Below are 20,249 nucleotides of genomic sequence, written 5' to 3'. Positions count from 1 at the left end.
TCGTTGCCCGTTATTATCGGAGGGAATTGCAAAATTTCGCTTTATTATCGCGTACCGTACGATGTTGCTACGTGTTCGCTCGTGTCCAAGGTAAGAGAAACGTTCGAACGGGTGGTAAATCGCGAATAGAATAGGGTGAAAAAAATCTTTGTGAAAAAGAACGAGACACGAGAAAGTGTAGGCGCGTCTATTCCTTGAAATCTTCGTGTAATTGTTCCGTATTAGGAGCCGCGGACTGCCATTTACGGGGACCGCGTTTTCTACTTAACGCGCGGCACCATTCGCCAATGATTTACTCCCTCGATTCCATCCTTCTCCTCGATTTAATGCCATTGCGGACACGAACCTTTTGTATCTCTTATATTATCGATCCGAGTGTCGCTTTACGTCCGTTCCTTCGAAGGGAGTAATAAGATATCTCTGTTCTTTCGATAAACGCGTCGAGAATTCTTCTTCTTCGCAGAAAATTGGAAATTCTTCATTCATTCTTGAATATGGAAAACGAACGGAAAGACATTGTCTTTCCGTCAACGTCGGATTAATTTTATAAGTGATTCGTAAAAGAAATCATTTCTTTCTCGAAACCACATTTACCAGTTACAGATTCAGAATTAAAAGCGAATATTCCATCAGCAATGACGAAGAAATGATTTCCATCCTTCACTTGAATATATGAAAATATATGAAAAGACATGCTCTTTCCGCCAATTCCTGGATTAATTTTAATAAGTAATTCGTACAAAAAAAAAAAAAAATCAACATCTTTTCCTCCAAGGAAACCGCGTTTCCCATTTACAAAATTAAAATATTTCGATAGCGACGAAGAAATAATTTTCCATAACGTCTCTCTTTACCATTGTTTCTCTGTAAAGATACAAGTCGTCCTGTTCATTTTTTACTTAAACCGAAGAATCATATCACCACCCCGTGACGCGTATCCAACACCGGTTCCCTTCTCCTCGCCTCCCGATTTTTTCCCGCCCGATCCGTACAGAAGCGTAAAAGCTGCCAACCCCCCTCCCTCCCCCCCTCCCCGCCCCGATAGGAGTGCGTACGTGATAGCCCCATATAAGGCGTGCCTACGCCATACATGGCCGGAATGTAGGGATCGCCGTTTTTGTATCACCGATTCCTTCTCCTTTTCTTCCACCTCCTCTCTCTCTTTCCACCATCGATCCGCCCGCCCTCCTCCTCCTCCTCATCTCATCCAGTTTACACAAAACCGATCTCGTGCGCGCCTGCCTCGCGCACGGCCATAAGCTCTAATTATCCTCTCCGCTCTTCCGAGAACCCTGTTAATTCCCCTCAGGCTAGACGCTTCTCGCGTTTTCGCGCATTTTCGTTATAAATTTTCAGTTTTGCGACAATGAGATTTGTTGGAGGAAAGGGAGGAAATGGAGGGATATGCAGGGTTGTATGTAGAGTCCCGTTATACGTAGATACGTACGCGAAACGAACGGGGATCTTAAATTTGGTATTCTCTCTGAATTTAGAGAATAAATTAAATTGGAAATTGAATTATATGGAATAGAGGGGATCCGAGGATCGTGAAGATTTATACGTGTACGTTTATCGGTTTATTAAATATGTACACGGAAGAAGGATCCATAAGTTCGATCGAAGATAACCAGTTTCGATCGAAAGAGAGAGATAAATTATCACTGGGGCAACGATCCACTAACGATTGTAACATGGTAAATTTTTCTAGAGACATTCACGGTGAAAATCACTCTATAACTCAAGCTCGAGCTGGATACGAGGAGAAAAAGTTGGGGAGGAAATACCTTGGAAAGAAGACTTGGTTTCCGCCTCGCGAGTCATCCAACTCAACAGCTTGGCAAAGCGTCGGCCGACTAATCGTCCAATCGTATAATTACACCAACGATTGCTCGAGACAAACGATAATTAATGACCTCGTCCTGGACGACTAAACGAAACACGTAAAAAAAGAAAGTGACTTGATACTCTCCAAAATTCTCCAGCAATCTACCCTTAAGGACTTCAACATCGTTACAATTTACTAAGTTTATTAGATGTATTAGGCAAGTTTTCTTTTCTGGATTTTTTAAAATTTAACACGCTATTATAGCAATTTTATTGAACATTCTTTCGCCATGAAATTATTGGAAATTAATATATTAAAAATTTTAGCGTACCAAAATCAACATTCTTTTTTCTATCGTGGAAGTTAGCCGATTTGGGGATCGTGAAATTGGCCTCACCTCTCCGTTTTCCATAGGAGTCTGTCTGGAATAGACGCTGGTGCATATCACATCGTCGTCACCGATGAAAATTGGTTTTCCCGCGACAGGAGGGACGGAGTAACGCGTCCAACATTCTTCGTCGCTAGGCGCGTAATACTGCCACGGCTGGAAATTTTCACCGTCCACGGATTTCTCCAAAATCCATGCGGCCGGCCTCGGTGAATTCGCCGCCTTCACTATCACGTATTCTATTTGGTAAACCTACAAGGAGGCAGAGAACATATCGTATTAATAAAATTATGTAACAATGAATCTTGTCTTGGATTACAGGTATCATAAATTTCAGTTTTCAGCCTGGCTTCCAGGAAGTAACAATTAGTAGGGAAGGATATTTGAATACGCAGTAATTTTCAAGGGGGTCGCGGGGGGTCGATTCGTTCATCTTCGCGAGAAGGAGAAATATTCCGATCGTCCAACGCGATGTCTAGTCTTAAATAAAGGGATCGCCAATGGCGTGCAAGACGCCTACGATACTTGGAGCCATTTTATTCCGCGCGTGTAATAGTGGAAAGCGAGATAGAGGACAGAGAGATTCATAGATATCCTGCACAGTTTGCCAGAAATCCCCCGCGGTGTACGTTGAATTTTCTACCGGATAATTAATTCCAACCACGCAGGAATCGTATGGAATAATTCACCGGCTGGATTACACACAATCCATCCGATTTTTACCGACGTTTCCCGCCGCGCCAACAAATAATCCAAGATCCGTCCGTTAATGCTCGAGATTTACGCTATTTCTCGTCGCAGAAAACTGTGCTTCTTGCGCAATCGAATGAAATTTATTTCTCACGACGAACGGTTAAACGGAACAATCGATGTCAATTTCCTCGCGAACGAAATTCTGCTTCAATAATTTCTTTTTTTTCTTTATAAATTCACTTAATTCCTCGTTTCACGTGGAAACATCTTTCTCGATTCAAAGAGAAAGAGAGAGAGAGAGAGAGAATCAAAATGGAAATATAAAAATTATTCAATTTATTTATCGCATCGCGGTTTGAGCCAAGACCACCGTCGTCTCGACAGAAAAATAAACGCGGCCATCCAACATTTTCGTGGTTCTTTTAATAATTTGTCCAACAGCAGTAACTCACGGAGTGCTATCATTCGCATCCCGAGGACCGTCGCCGTCGGTCGGACACAGTGGTCGCGTCACAGGAGAGACACGCGTCGCCCTGTTTCGCCGAGTTAACAAGACAGGAGGAGTCCCTCATTCTCTCTGGTCGGGCCCGTCTTTGTCGTTGTCGTTGTCCTCGTTGTGTGTCGTCGTTACGCGGCCATTGTGAGGCCCAGACCGACGCCCACTTTCGGACCATAAAGACAGATCGCATGCCCGCGATACCGCCGGGGCCCGCTTCCTTCTAAGGACTTCGCTCTGAAACGCTCGAATCCGCAGGAAACGGACGTTCAATTATCCGATCCTCTTGCTGCCTCGAGCTCCGCGTATGTAGATGCCTCGGAATCAACTAGTCGAATCGTGGAAATCTGCCTCGTTAATATCAAGGATGAATCTGTTTTCGTTCCAACATTCGCCAACTTTCTTTTTCCACTGTTATTGTTCTCTTGTTGTTGTTTTTTTCGAATACGAAGCGACGATATTGACACGTACGCTTTGTTGACATCCTAATACCTAATACCGCACGCTATATAGAAGAGAATATAGATATATTCGAATATTCAAAATCGTAAAAATTATTTCTCATTTTATGATGTTAGGATAATCATCCAAGAGTGGAAGATGAAATTTTTCGAAATTATTAATTATTTTGATATAATGTTAATAGATTTATCTAGCTTATTTGTATATGTACGAATAATTATAATTAGGTTACACATATTATGAGAAATAAAAAGAATTTTTATATTTGTATCGATACGTTAAAATATTCTGGATTTTATGCCTACGTTAATGCATCGAGATTTAGATTAATATATGTGATAAATACTATATGTGTAAAAATAGACATTTCTTTCCAAATTGATCAATCAGATTCGCATTCCTTTCGCGAGACTTCTTTCCACAAATGAACAGTACTTCATTGATAAGTGTATTGCTCTTGGTGCTATCGAAATCTGCTCTTCGTTTCGAGGGATTTTTTGGTTAATAAAAGATAGAGATCCCTGCTATTTTATATAAATATATTTCGAATATTAATCCGTGCATTTATATTGCAGATTTTATTTTAATACACGTTGATACAATCGAACAAGAAGTTTCGTTTTTAAAATTGGTTCTTCACTCTCTTACAATCCAATCGTTTGGTGTATAAAAACATATATATATATATATATATATATATCCCTGTAAAAAGGGGAATAAAATGATTACAACGATTCATGGATTTTCACGTGCCGAAAATACCAATATAAAAAGAAAAATGGAAACAAGCCTCTCATTCATCTTGGAAAGCTGGGCACGTATCGGGCAAAAAGTGATCACAAGTATCACGGTCATCGAGGCGAAATAACAGTTGGCCATTTAATAAAGCGACGAGACGTATCAATCAAAGGCCTGTCACGTCTTCGAAAATCGTTGCTTTTTAATCCATTTACGATCCGGACTCGTGCTCGATATTTACTCGTACGTACGAGGTTGTCGTGCGCCCGAATCGAAACCTCGAGAGCCTCGAGAAGAAGACAGATGACAAAAGTAGAGGAGGAAAGGTAACGCAGCAACCGCACGCGGCGTGCAAAGGCGTTCCAAAGGCTAAATATTTACACTGGGTGCACGTGTTCGTCTCCTTCTTCAACTCTGCATATCAGCATCGCGTGTCTCGTCATGGGATAGGTCGTGTATTCGGAGTTCAAGGTTGATCCCTTCTTCGTGGCAAGCGCATACATACATATTGGATTCTCTTCGCAGCGTGATGGACATCGATGAACGAAAAGTAAACAAGCATGGTTTTCTACGCCGTGTTATGTTTCGACGAGAATGGAACATTGTTTGGTGTTTGATTTCGTGTTCGTGGTTATTTTTAACGTGCATTCAAGTGATGCGAGAAATGGGCTCTTAAGAATCTTTTGATAGATAGGTATCTAAATCATTCGATCAACAGATAAATAATAGATAAATAACAAAAGGATTGAACAATAAACAATTTATTATTGTGAATAGATGATATTATTATTGTATTACGTAAGAATATAAGAAAATTTTATACTATAAAAAAAAAAAAAAGATGGTTTTATACGTTATGACGAATAGTGTCAAGTAATCTTTTATCATTTTCTTCAAAATTCTTCAAAATTGAACAAATACGTAAATAACGATTTACGTTAAATTTAGAAAGAATAAGTTGCGAGTGAATTAAATTTGATATTTTGGATAGGAATAGAATATTGTTCGTGTGTTTTATCGATGGTTTTTTTCATTTTAACATGAAATGAACGAATAAAAATTATTTATCATGCGATGTATAAATAAACAAAAAGCAAAAAGATTGAGCAATTCTAAGTGAAATATGATAATTATATTTATCATTTTAAACAATGGAAAGAAAGAAGAAAAATGAAAAATACTTGCTAATTTCTTTCGGAAGAACAAGAAGAATTTGTCGAGAATCGAGGATACAAGACTCGGAATATAAAGTCATCGAGTAATGGCGTTAATTTTTAACGGATCGCGTGAAAAAAGTGTTTGGAACCGGTCTTCTCGGTTCAAGGGCCAGAAGCGTTTATACCTCAGAGTAAATAGTAGACTCGATTGGATGACCCTGCAAGAAAACACGTGAAGAGCATTACTTGACGCACCTGATCCAACGCGATCTTTACACAATATCGAGAAAACTTCGACTACACTCGTAGCTTCGTAGAAATTGCTTGTTCGCATCCAGACAAGTACCAAGTAATCTTCTATCATTTTCTTCAAATTTCTTTAAAAATTGAACAAACGCGCAAATAACGATCTACGTTAAATTTAGAAAGAGCAAATTGAATAGTGAATATAAATTTGATTTATACACACATTTCATCGTCACGATCTCTAATCTCAAATTTATAAAATCTTGAACGTGGTGAAAAAAAGTGGTGGGAGGGGAGGAAGGAAGGTTGCGAGTCGGTTCGAAGAAAATGAAAAGTGAGCACGACCGCAACCGTCACGCTCGATCTCGCTCCAAACAGCCGAGAAACACGATTTTTTTGCAAGGTGGGACAGAGCGCGAGAGTGGGCCGAGAAGAAGCGGGCATCGCGTCCAGGGGGAAGGCTCCCACGATCGGGTCGGCGACTAGTCGCCTCGGTTCGAGCACATCCACGCAGCCTTGTAAGGATGCGGCCGGTATTAGCATCGAATGACAGAAATGGCTTTATAGTGGAAGCTCGGCGGACGAAGAAAGTCAATAATGATCGGATCGACGTCGGGTCGCCGATCCCTTAGCTAAGAATGCGTGTAGATCGAGCGAGATTGCGTTGTAATGGAACAGATTTTATCGTCCGTTTGTACAAGTATAGTAGCTGTGTCGTTTTGTCGGGATCGAAACAGTTGGGTGTTTCGATCAGACGCGAATTTCGAATTCTTTTTTTTTTTTTACTTAATCCTTTGTTTAATTTATCACGTTGTATTATTTACTCGCGAAAAAATTTTATAAATAATTTTTTCAACAAGTCGGTTCCGTAATCGGTTATTGCTCGCGGCCCTTTGAACGACCGCTTTGCAATTTCATCGGTAGCTCGGAGAACGAGACGAACCGCCGCATCATCGTTCCGGTGCTATTCATCCCCTCTTTCTCACACCCCTCTATAGTACTTTTGTTTTCACGCGTCGGATGATATAACGCGAAAGTAAATTGCGCGCTCTATTCTCGGTGTAGGGCAGATATTCTGAATACACGAGCGATCGCTATTTTCTGACCGAGCGAGCGTTAAGTGTATATACAGGAACGAGTAAAAAGTCCTGTGGCGATAATGGACTGGCAATTTTCGCACGAGAAACTTTCGCGCGAGATACTTGCCAACTATTATAACTATCATAACTCGTATACCTATAATTTATAAACAATTACCACGCTTTCTATTTGTCTTGGAGATATCTTATCTTTTTTTTTAATCCAAGTTTGAAAATTAACAATAAAACAAATTTTTGTCCAATTTTCGTAATTTCATAATTCGAATTAAAAAAAATTGTCACGCTTTTGTTTGCTTGTTTTCCCTTTAGAAATATTTGTCCCTTTATATTTATTCGTAGCAGATACAGAGATTAAGAAAGCCAAGCGTTGAAATAAACAGGCACGTCGTATCGTCAAGCAGAATTTCGATTTATTATTGAAACCGCAGCATCTGAAAAAGGCTTTTTCTCAGATGTTGTCACAACGGATTCCTCGGAACCCGGCTCGTCCAAGAATTCTAATAACGACAAACGTCGCCCTTTCTTCGATGAAAACCTCTCCGACCCTGAGGAACGAGTCTCGGCCACGCAAAGAGGAGCACTTCAAGCCTTACCGGCTCCAGGAACCGTCTCAGCTCCGGTAAACTTTCTTGCCGCTCGTACCTCGGCGCACCCCATTTACGGAGCTTGCAAGATAGCGCACAATGCCAATTTATTAGTGGTGCCCCTTAGCCTCGCTTCAGCGGGGGTCTCGCGTCTCGCCCATAAAGGGATGCCCGACACCGTGACTCGTGAGAAACATTGGCAACGATACCACGTACTTTACCACGCTCCATTTGTTCCAACTTTCGAAAAATCTCTACTTTTTGCGACAACCTTCCTGAGAAAGAAATATTCCTCCGAGGATATTTTCTCTCTCGTTTCTTTCTCGTTTTTTTTTTTTTACATTGAATCGTGTATCCTAATGCGTGCATCACTTACCGACAGCCGATTAACAGGCCTTATACCGGCCGGGTTTATTGACCGATAATTCATATCGGCGTCTCGTTCGGTTATCGATCGATAGATCGTTAATCGACTTTTTCGTAAATTTGTCGTAAAAGTGGTAATAGAAAAATTATCAAACGCATTTTTTGATGTTAACGATATTTTACCCATTTTCTTTTTGTCGTAGTTATTATAACTTCCAAAAATGAATCTCGTCACGAAACGAAACTGAAATATTTTTGGATCATTTGTCGGAGTATTTTAATTGAACAGCGATAACAATAACGAGAGAAACTGAAACTGATAATACAAAAAAGTTTTCACTTATTTAACTTCACAAAATTTTTCTCCGAATTTGACGGAGGATCGAATTGCATTTCACTTTCGTCCTCGGGAAACGGTCGAACACTCGAAATGAAAAGATTACGATCTCGAACCCTTTGACTGGTCACATCGCGATGCAAATAGTAGCGGTGGTAAACGATGGCATACACAATGGCTTATTGTCGGCGACACGTGCGAAAAGCTCGCGTGGAGACACGCGTATAAAGTCGCGTACAGAGGTGTCGCTTCTCGAGATCCTATCGCGGATAACAACGCGACGCGAGATCTGTTTACGATACAACCTCCCCTAGGCCTTCTGCCTTCTTCTTCTTCTTCTTCTTCTTCTTCTTCTTCTTCTTCTTCTTCTTCTTCTCCTCTTCCTCTTTCTCTTCTTCCACGTTGTTCGCGGAACGGAGTCTGAGGAAGCGTTCATTCCGAGCGACGGTGTACATTGAAATTGAAAATTCATCTTAGACTTAATTTAACTCAAATTAGATTTAATTTTAAGAGAATGTAGATTTGTAAATGTTGAACCGATAACTTTCGTAATAACGAGCGTAAAAATTCAATGCGATTACAATGCGAAAAGAAAAAGGGAGAGAGAGAGAGAGAGAGGGATGACGATGGGATCGAACCACAAGATCCCGTAACCCTATATTCAACCAGAAATCCTCGTCGTCGAAACTGACGTCTAGCCGACACGAGTCTCATAATCGGATTATGTCGTCTCGCGTTACCTTAAATCCATCTGCAATTAATACGTCCACCTTCCATTTCGTAACACGATACCACGATCTAAGTATGCTTGTTTCACGCGCACGTATGCACTGCTATATAGGTCTAGGGGAATCGAAAAGTGGTAGCCGCGATATGACACCCTATCAAAATAAAGTGTACAACAGGTAAACATAATACGCGAAGAGTGGTCGAAGAACCACCACCGTTTTCACTTCCATTATAATTAGAAAACTCATTAAGGATTTCTAATGATCTTCTAATAACGGATTACACATCCTCAGCATCATTGAACTGAATTTTCCATTGTACGAACTTTTCCAAGATAAAAGAATAGAAAAAAAAAAAAAATTGCCCACATATTCCACTTTCGTTACGTTTTCCATAATTTTAATTTTTTTTTTTTCTTTTACACAATGAAAATCAAATCACCGCTAGAAAATCCAAATCGAAAATCTCTTCGATTTTTGTTTCGTGTTTACAACGCGAGGATGTTCATTGTCCTCAAAATTTGCCAAACGTACAAAGCGTGTTCGAGAGGAGACGGTTTCGCGGTACCCAACATCCGCGTCCACGGTCGAAGACCGAGCGTTGAAAATCGAGAAGCGGACTCCGCGCGGTCTGCCGGCGGAGATTCCACGTCCCTCCTGGTCCCTTGCCAAACGTGATCTTGGCTTGGACCCCGTTTCGCGATGCCACCATTGCCAAAAGTAATTCGCGTGAACCGTGAAAACGCGCAGGTTAGGCCACCGTTAACTGGAAATCCACGCGCTTGGATATATAGCAAGCAAGCGGCTGTCGGCGAAATTAGTCTGGGACACGAGGAAGCGCTCTCGAATCCGATATAAACTTCCGCCGAATGAGGAGACCAAATGGCGGACCCATACTTAGAGATCATTAATCTTCTCCCGTGCACCTTTGAGCGCGTGCACTTGTGGCGAACTGGTGTAGAACGTATTACGTATCCGCTTCCGGTCCCGCTGCTCGTTTCGATATCATTTTTATTCCCGTTTCGTTCGCTCTTTCTCTCTCTCTCTCGTTTTCGTCCATGTGTTAAGGTTGCGTCGAAAAATAAATCTATAATTTAATTCCTTCCTATGGACTNGATATCATTTTTATTCCCGTTTCGTTCGCTCTTTCTCTCTCTCTCTCTCTTCGTCCATGTGTTAAGGTTGCGTCGAAAAATAAATCTATAATTTAATTCCTTCCTATGGACTCACGATCTCCATCATAATAAATTATACTTTCGAATTTCATCTCTTGGCAAGCGTTAAAATCTTTNTATATATATATATATATATATATATATATATATGTATATTGTTTCACGCTCGTTATCGGCTCGTTAAAATTCAATATGTTATGCAATAATACCATTTATTATACGCTAATCTTCGTTGTAAATACCGCGGTTGAATACTTTTGCCGAACGATCACGGCAAAAAATCATTGTTATCAAATATACGAGGCAGGCCGGATAAAAAAATTTGTGAAAGGATCGTTTACATTGCTAATTACGAATCGTGACGTTGCCCAATTTATATTTGTACGTATCGAAGAGGATGCACGCTCTTTTCCCGGACCGCGGGGCTTTGATTCGTTACCGACCAAATCTTCCTCATCGGCCGAGAAAGTCCGAAGGAAACGTATTATCGCTTTTGGTGGTTCTCGATCGTCGATTTTACTCGATTCGCTTTCACGAGAAGGGGGAGAGGCGATATCTCCTCTCGAAGAATCGAACTTCACACGCTCAATTCGAAATTTAGAAATCTTATAAATTACTTATAAATCACCAATTCGAGAATTATTTAAATTAAGAAACGAAGCATTACATGACAATCACTCACGATTCTTTCTGGATGGAGAAAAAAGAGTCGCAAGTACTTGGAACCGGAATCGATCTTTTCGCGCCGAAATCAGCATCTCGAGAGCGAGAAGCATCCGTGGGGTTCTCTCTCTTTTTTCTCTCTCTCTCTCTCGAGAGAGAGACCACGCCGCGTATACTTGTACGTTCGATCGGCTACGTGCGGCCGAGGAGCCGAAAGTATGCAGGTACCGTGTACAACCTGCGCGGGTAAATACCTGCTCCAGTATATACCTGCGGCGCGACATAAGCCCTCCTCCATAAACGGCTCGCTATTGCATTCGTTCTTTCTCCGTTCTGTTCCAGCATCCTTGCCGCGAACGATCGCGCCTCGAATCGAAAGGTAAACGTACAACGCCTTGGATAACGGCGATATGCCGGTTAACCGCGAGTGAATCCTTTTTTTTTTTTTTTATCATTCGTTGTTTATTTCGTTGGGGAGAGATGTTTAAACTGGTGATGATGATGGGAAGGAAAAAAGGATGTAGAAATAGATGGAAAGAAAATACAAAATATCTCAAGCGTAATGTTTGGAAAGGTTAGACATCATTAGGAGTATTAGGAGATAAGTTTTAGGGTAAAATCGAGGATAACAAGAGAAGGTAATTTTTTTCAATATTAAAATATATAGGTGATTGTGAAATTATGACACATATTCGCCAATATTATGGAATTTGGAAGAATGAAACAAATCAATCATATTTATAAAAAATTGATTTTGCACAAATATCCCAATTGTATTATAATAAAATTTGAAATACAAAAGTTTTCACCTTAAGTGAAAGTTTAACTTAATAAATTGTATTATCAAAACGATATAGACGAATTCAAAATATTAATATTATTTTTTATATAATTTTGTAACGAAATTCTAAACTAGGAAATAATTAATGCTTTTCGTTATCCTGTTGTAAAAAACAAAAAATAATAATACGAAAAATTTGATTTACTGAAAGAGAAAAATAAATTGCACAGAATATTTCATTAAAGTCAGATTTTTCAATGAAATAACGTATCGTGACGTTTCCGTTCCGATACAGTATCGTCCAGAGCGAACGATCTTTAAAAACGAAACCCTTAATCCACACGCGCGTATATACGGATTACAAGAAGACAGGAGCATCGTTGGAAAGCATAACACGTGCGGCGGAGCACGAAAGCTTGCCGGCTCGATCGGTCTCGACCGATTAAAGGGCGAGCGAGCTGAAACGTCAGGTGAAATAATCGGCTCGTGACGTCGCTCTTCCTCCTCCCCTCACGTGCCCCAATGCAATTATTTAATGCAACGTCTAGGCCGCCCTCCCTGTGCACGTGCATTTCACCCGTGTACAGTGCGCGCGTACACGTTTAAAAATAACCAGAAGCCGTGCGGCACGGGCTTAATTGCCGTGAACCCGCCTCGATCGTGTGTACATGCGCCACGTAGCAGGGACAGATCACGTTAAACGCAGGGAACGATGGAAAATTGCGGCGCGAGTCGCGTTTTAACGCCCTTCCAACACCAGCGTCAACCAACTACACCCGGGCCTATAGTAAGGAGAAATTGAAGAGAATTTCCGGAGAACAGTCGTTGAAGTTCCCAATTCGATTTTTCTTATCGCGATAATAAAAAATGGGAGAGGACATTATCGATTTTTTTTCGATTCTTCACTCTGAGTTTACGAATTTAAAAAGTTTATGAATTTGCGATTGGACATGTGGGCCACGATTTTTTTTTTTTCTTTTTACAAGTTAGCATAGCCTCGTATTTGCGGTTTTTCGTCCCTCGTCGATCAATCCCCGCTTATATAACTGTACTTTCGAAATATCGTCCATGTTTTTTCCGTCGTAATGGCCTCGCACGCACACGCTACACGTATTGTGTATCATGTATCTTTTTTCGTGATTCCCATCGATGCGCTACTTACGATGGATTCGAAAAGAATAAACGATACCGATGAGAGAGCATACCAGTCGCCATTATTCGAGAATTTCTTTATCCTCAAAATGTTAAATGTATACATCGTACAATATAATAAAAATCTCGAAACATCACGTTTTCCATCCCATCATCAAGACTCGAGTATCAGTTCCGGCCGATTCATCATCGTCGGTCCGTTTTCACCTGGACGAGTTTTCAACCGGTCACGATCCTCGCATTTTCACGCGCGACCTCGTCCACATAAACAATCCTAATATCCGTTATAAATCAGCCAGATGCACAGAACAACCACAGCCAGAGGAAAACTTCCCCTTTATTGCTTTGCTCCGATCGTTATTAACCCTTTCGATTCGCGAACCGAAGGAGGATCCATTGATTTTATCATGGAGCCAATTCTCGATCTTCTCGCCGCCCAATTTTTTTCTCAGCTTTCTAAACGATTTTACTCTTCAAAAAAGTGTGTCCAAAGTGGGTGGTGCTTGGCCGCTACCTGGAAAATAGCTCCCCTCTGTTCCACGGATTATTATACGAGAAGAAGGCATCGAACAGGAATTTATGACGGCCTCGAACGCGCTAATTGGACAGCTGTTACGGTGGTGGGCAACCAACGCTTTGAACTTTTACAACTGGCCGGGTGACCGACAAATTTTTCTCGAATACCTCGAACCGTCGGGGTTAATCGAACGTGAAACTGTTGTTTCGACCTGTTTCGCCTTGTTCAAAGCGGACTTTGAATTATTAATATTTTCTTATTTATCTCTGTTTTTTTTTTTTTTCCTTAGAATTTTCAATTCCACGAAAAAGAAGCTGAAAAAGAAGATTAGGAATTCGCTCGTCATCGAGATTAAAATTTTTCGTCGCTTGATCCAAACCTAAATCGTGATTTTCAAAAAACCACGACCATGATTTTCGAATTCGAGAAAAAATTGAAAAATTACACAAATTATATCGCGTGGATGATAGGAATAAATGCGTTGGGAAAAGTTTGGCGAGTATTTATGTGAGCAAAAACCCGGGCGTTGAAATTGCGGCGATTAATCGTAATGGAAAATCCGGTTTCCTGATATATCTTTTCTATATTCAAAAATCGATAGGAATTCGACGGATTTACCAGTGTTCTTCCGTGTTTCCTCTTCTGGAGGTTCTTCTGAAAGGGACGAGGCAAGGGGCCTGACGGGGATAATATCATTCGGGGCTCCGAAATATCTTAATAACGAGTTGTGCCGTTCGACCGTGGCTCGAGATAATAATTCACACCGGTGCTCTCCCGCGTGCGCCGCGGATAAGAAAGGTTAGGAGAGGGGAAACGAGAGGCGCAACGACGGAAGAGAATATAGCCGGCGAGAAAGAAATGGAAATAAAAAGTGGAGGGGGATATAAATCGAAGGAAGAGGAAGGAAGAGTGAAAAGAAGGACGTGAAATGAAAGAATGCGCGTGGAATGTAACGAAGTGAAAGAATCGAAACGAACGATTCTTTAATTTTTAATCCCCCCTTCCGCTTCTTCTTATTTAATCCGAGCATCTGGAATCTCTGGAAAACGATCCGTTAGATTATAAATATAGGATCGAATAGAACAAGAAAGAGAAAGAGAGAGAGAGAGAGAGAGAATTGAATGCAAGGATTGGAGCGACACACAAAAAAAAACAAAACCAAGATATCAAAGAGCGAAGTAAACGGTAGAAGAAAAAGAAAAAAAAAGAAGAAGAAGAAGAAGAAGAAGAGAAGGGAGCGAGAATGGAGGTAAAGGCGCGAATGAGGGCGAGGCACTGAAAAAAAAAGCAGGTAAGAGGTACAAAGTGAGGATAAAAGAAGGGAGGGGAAAGAAAGACGGGGGAATAAAAGGAGTTCTGTGGAGTTCGAGAGAAAGAAAGCGGGAAGAAAAGGAGAAGGAGGACGGAGGAGAATCACCTGTGCGGTGAAAGAGAGCAAAAAGATGGCCGGGCACGGCGCGGTGATGCGCCAAGGTTCAGCACCGCGGTCTGTAATTATCGCCACTGGCCGTGGGAATTGAATTACGAGGTAAATTCGTAACGGCGTGTCCGCCAAATGGCGAAATCAAAGAGCCGCCTCACCGGATCTCTTAAATCGTTTCGACCTGTAAAAACTCCCTTCTTCCGACTGATCGTCGCGACCGACACACTTTGATCGTTTTCAAACCTCTTCCTTACTTTACTTTCTTCTTATTAATGGATGGAGACTCGCGCGATGATTTATTTGAAACGATTGAAAAATTAAGAAACAACAGGTTTACGATGGCTTGGTTATGAATCGCTAAACGATCAAACTAGACTAGTTTCGAATCTTTTCAACATTTGATTGCGATTTGATGTATTTATATCTCACGAATTTTCACGAAATTCCACGATGATATCTTCTCGACGCCTTAAAAAATAAAAATATCGTCAAAAAATTGTTTTACGCATTTACGTGAACTTTGATACTTTGCCTGTCCTCTGTTTAGAGCCATCGCTTATATAAGTGAAACGTACGATCACTTCTTCATTATATTTAAAACGTTTCTTTAACATGTATATACGTTATCCCGACTGTGAGAAGGAAAAGAACATTTACAAATTCCATTTTACCACAAATAATAATGCATCGAAGTGTAAAGTGTTAATAAAAAATACAATGCCGCGTTTAACCGAAAGATACAAAAATCTTGTATAATGAATTCGAAGAAGGATGGCTGGGATATCCACGAGGGTTAAAACGCCGCTAAAAATTCATAAGACGGGGGGGACGGAGGGGGGAGCAGTTCCCTCCGAAACCCAGTTCGAGTATCACACTCGGCGGCAGACGCGATTCGCACGGGGCCCGCGATCTCCGATAAAGGAGGGTTCCTCGTGTTACAGGCCGCATCATCCGCTCGAGAAAAGGAACAAACCTAACTTACTCGAGAACCGATCTTCTCTGCCCTCGAGGGTATTATTTACGCGACCTCGTCTTCCTCCATTCTTCTCCACGGTCGAACGAGAGATGATTCATTCAGCGGTTGGAAGACCGACCGACCGACCGGTCAGGGCCTCGAGAACACACCAGCCATCTTCTTACGGCGACTCGACTCGTTAATCCACCAACAATGAGAGATTTCGATCGTCGAGTGCCTCCCCATTTCATACTCTTCTCGTCTTTTTCACCTATCATCGATCCTTCGTTACGTTATCATTAAAAATTAACGTTCTACGTTTAATTAATTTAATTAAACGTCGTTGTGTTCTATAGAATAATATATGTAAATGAGAAGGTACACTTTTACTACATATTTTCATGTAGCGTTTTAGTATTAACGTTAAAAGTATATACGAAATATTGAACGTATTTGGATATAATTAATTCGGTATATAAATTCTACGAGTGTAATCAAGGTTTTTTTCTCCCCCCGCCTCCGATTTTTCGACCATCATTTGTCTAATAATTTCGTAACAAGTTTCCAGCCGGCCGGGTTGTTCGAGTATAATAGGCAGTCCATCAACACGGCCATTTTAGGTAGGAACAAATTAATTTATTTCGCTGACCGTGTCCGCGTGGGCGTCGATCTCTCGTTGTGTACCCTCGTGCCAATCAGAAGCGCAAACAGAAGTTAAATTTAAAATGAGCCAGCGACTCGAGTGAAATGCGCGGAATGCCAGGCGCCCCGCGAATATATTAAGCGTTGTTTGTCGCCGCTTTTACGAAAGAAAATGGTGTCACGTCGTCGGATTATTCGGTATCCCCATATTAATGGCGCGAAATTTAATTTGGGTTAATCGTTCGTATATTACGAAAAAAATTGAATAGAATTGATTGGTTGGATCGATGTGAAGGAAATTATAAATGTACTTGGCAGATAACGAAAGATTAGAAATGGGTTAGAATTGGAAAAATAAAAGGTAATTATTTACAAGAGAGATTAGCACTTTTCAATGATGTTATGGAGTTATATTTTTTTTTTACTGGTTATTAAAAACAGTTTAGACTAATTTGAAGCTAATGCATTAAATCGACTTTTATTTTGATTACAGGTGAAATTACCGTAAATTAATTGATACGAAACAAAAATTTATAATCTACTTTGATGATTTATATCAAATTTGCTCTTATTTATTAAGCTAACTAATTCAATTGCCAATCTTAACCTGATCTAACTGTTTCGAAAAAATATTTTTGTCAATGAATAACTTTCAAGTCAAGTAAAATCCTCGCAACATTAATCAAGGTGATGTATTTTGTCGATATATTAAAAAATTTATCGAGATTCTCTCAATAATAAAAATTATTACGAATCTCAACGTCTCGATCAATAAAGTTTCGTAAGTTTTCTCGTTCGTTTTCTGTTTCGTTAATGAAACGTATAATTGGAAATCGTTGGAATATTATATCCAATGGTCGAAAAATAAGTTTGATAATAATCGAACGAGGAGACACAATGATACGACGTCGATTCGATGTTGGCTCGTGACCAGACGAAAGAAAACAATCGGGAACACATGCGACGACCGCTCGTAAAATTAATAAGCGCAATGAACGTTAACGAGGACTATAAATATGGCCGCCGCGGCCTGCTTATCCGCCGATTAGCATAATCACTCCTGATACACGTGGACCGTAATTTAAAAATATCTCGGTGTACACGGCCCTTTTACAAAGGGCCTGACGGGGTCCATAGCTCGAAAGTTCGATGGTTGGATGATATATGGCAACTCACCCTCTCTCTCTCTCTCTCTCTCCCTTCTCTATTTTTTAATATTTTTTAATATCCGTTCTAGCGTTGTAACGCGAAATAGCCAATTTATTTAGCCGGCTTTTAGATTGAAATTTTTCGATCGTTATCAAAAATGTTTTATGAATTTGGTGAATTAATGATAGAACACCGTTAATGAATATTTATAAATACAGACGATATCCATTATACTTATATCTCCAATAAATAATTTTTATCGGTCCCATCTATCATATCCATTTTTCATTATAATTTTCGCGATTAATAGAAAAAAAAAAAAAAAAATAATCGAAGCATCGTTGCAAACGAGTATAAACTCTCTCATTGATCCAGTATTCCATATTTCCCGCAACTATATTAATAAAATTTTTTATTACAAATATATCGTATTAAAGAACACTCGTTAACGAAGCATATTGATTAATTATTATACCGAGAAATCACCTTTCACAGTTCAGCGATTACTCGTCAAAGATATCTCTCCTCCGTGGAGGGATTAGCTTTGGCAATCGGTATCCAATTAGAGGCCGAGCCTCTAATTACACTCCAAGATTTCGTCTACCTTAACGTGTCCGTTATTCAATTTTTATTCTCTTTTATCTAACGTAACGATAGTTGTGTCGATAATTATTCATTGATTCGACCACGCAAACATTGTTTCAAATTGATCACAAGGAAAAATCGCACCGTTCTAATTTGCTAATAAGAGAATCCTTGTGACTCTTGTGTGGCCATTATCACGGAAGCGGGACGCATCATCGCAAAGACCGACCGACTCGACCACTCGAACTGGAACTCGATGCCAACTTGCTAACGACTTCAAGAATATCTTTCGTTTCGTTAACATTGTATCTCAGTACTCGCGCTATAAATTCTATTCCCCGAATCGCGCATACGTCCCATACATTCCGAACATCTTCGAAAATTCGTAAACGTAACTATCTCCTCCATTAACGAATTTTAATCTTTGTCTCGAATACATACAAAAAAAAAAAAAGAAAAAAGAAAAAGTTCTCCTTTTCTCGCTCAAGAAGAACATTCCTTCATTTCTCACTTTCTCGACCCGTTCCCTTCCCCCTCCCTCATCGTCCTTATTACCAAACAGAGGAGGAGAAGGTTTGCGCCGCTCGTTAAAACGTTTTTCGCCCGCCAATTTGCTCTCTGGGTCCCCAGGTATATGTATATATATATATATATATCCCTGGGCTTTGCTCGCTGCACGCGAAATTCCGAGAAAGGGGCCAGAAAGTACCCACGGTCTCTCCTCTAGTCTCCCTCCCTCCCTCTCTCTCTCTCTCTCTCTCCTATCCATCTATCTCCTTTTTCCCTCCTCTCTTCTCTTCCATTCCGCTTTCAAGGGCATAAATTCGTAAATAAAGAGAGGAGTCGGAGGGTACAATGCGAGAAACGAGGGCTAACGAGCTGGGGGAAAAGCGACTTTACGATTTTTCGGAAGGGACGGAAGGGACCTGTTGCCGACACATCTACAAGGCGACCCTTTAATGGCCACGTAACGTGAAAGGCTCCACTCGAGTTTCGAGCTGGAAGAGAAAGAGAGAGAGAGGGAGAGGGGAGGAGAGGGTGGATAAATCGTATATATCACCGACCTGTTCGAATAAAACTTTGAATAAAACGCGGTACGCTCGTTGGTGGACTCCATCATCTTCCCTTTCGAACGGGTAGAAGGAGAGAACGGAGAGATTTAACTCGAACGCTTCTTTTCGTACCTGTTTCAGGTCGAGAACTATAGTGACGTACTCGTAGCGGTCTCCCCTGGCCAGGGTTGGGCTCTGCCACCACTTTCCAGGGCTCGAGTCGAGTATGTTGCTGATGTTGTGCCTCTTGCCGGGATCCGGGCTCCTCGCGTCGCAGACCCCGCACCTCGACGATTCGGAAGGTTTGCAGAAGGTTTCCGGCCCTTCCTCGCCGCAGGTCGCGTTCACCGAAATATCCGCCTTCGCGGCCACGTTGAACGTCGACGGAAATATCCCGCCACTTTTCAGACTTCTGTTCATTCCGTATAGCGCGGAATGGCCTGCGAATAAATTAGGAAATAAATTAGTCGGGATTAAAGTGTAAAATTTGAAAACGTTGGAATGATCATTGGATAATTATCGTTGAAGGAACTATCCAACGAGGAATATTTTTAACTTTCGAAGTTAAAAATATTCCTTGCTTACTTCGAATGACAACGATTTTTTCAAGAAAAAAAAAAAAAAGAAAGGAAAAATATAACATTAGTTTAATAACAGTCGAACTTTCGTATCTAGATATAATACAATCGTCGAACGTAAAATTCTCGCTAGCGAGTTTGTTCCACTTTCGATATTTATTTCGAATGGAAACAGGCAATTTTTAAAAAAGGAAAAAATATAAAACATTAATTTGATAACAGTCGAATTCCTCTACCTAGGCTCAATAGGCAACTAGACGCACCGTACGATCAAACGTAAAATTCTCGCTAGCGAGTTTGTTCCACTTTCGATACTTATTTCGAATGGAAATAGGCAATTTTTAAAAAAGAAAAAAATATAAAACATTAATTTGATAACAGTCGAATTGCTAGACTGAATAGGCAACTAGACGCACCGTATAATCAAACGTAAAATTCTCGCTAATAAGTTTGTTTC

General features: G+C 40.6%; 1 protein-coding gene across 1 annotated transcript in view; it reads right to left on the bottom strand.

The window, feature by feature from the left end:
* Positions 1-19,634, bottom strand: part of LOC122715994 (laminin subunit alpha-1) — a 121,072-nt gene extending 101,438 nt beyond the window's left edge. Inside the window, exons 1-2 of the mRNA XM_043938663.1 lie at positions 19,347-19,634; positions 2,223-2,465 (exon numbers count right to left, since the gene is read on the bottom strand). Of these exons, the coding sequence (XP_043794598.1) occupies positions 2,223-2,465; positions 19,347-19,634 (531 nt within the window). The remainder of the gene's footprint in view (positions 1-2,222; positions 2,466-19,346) is intronic.
* Between the last annotated feature and the right edge of the window lie 615 nt (positions 19,635-20,249).

This window comes from Apis laboriosa, unplaced genomic scaffold (genome assembly GCF_014066325.1).
Source record: "Apis laboriosa isolate Shangri-la unplaced genomic scaffold, ASM1406632v1 scaffold40_cov151, whole genome shotgun sequence".
Classification (NCBI taxonomy): domain Eukaryota; kingdom Metazoa; phylum Arthropoda; class Insecta; order Hymenoptera; family Apidae; genus Apis; species Apis laboriosa.
This window is presented reverse-complemented; position numbering and strand designations above follow the sequence as displayed.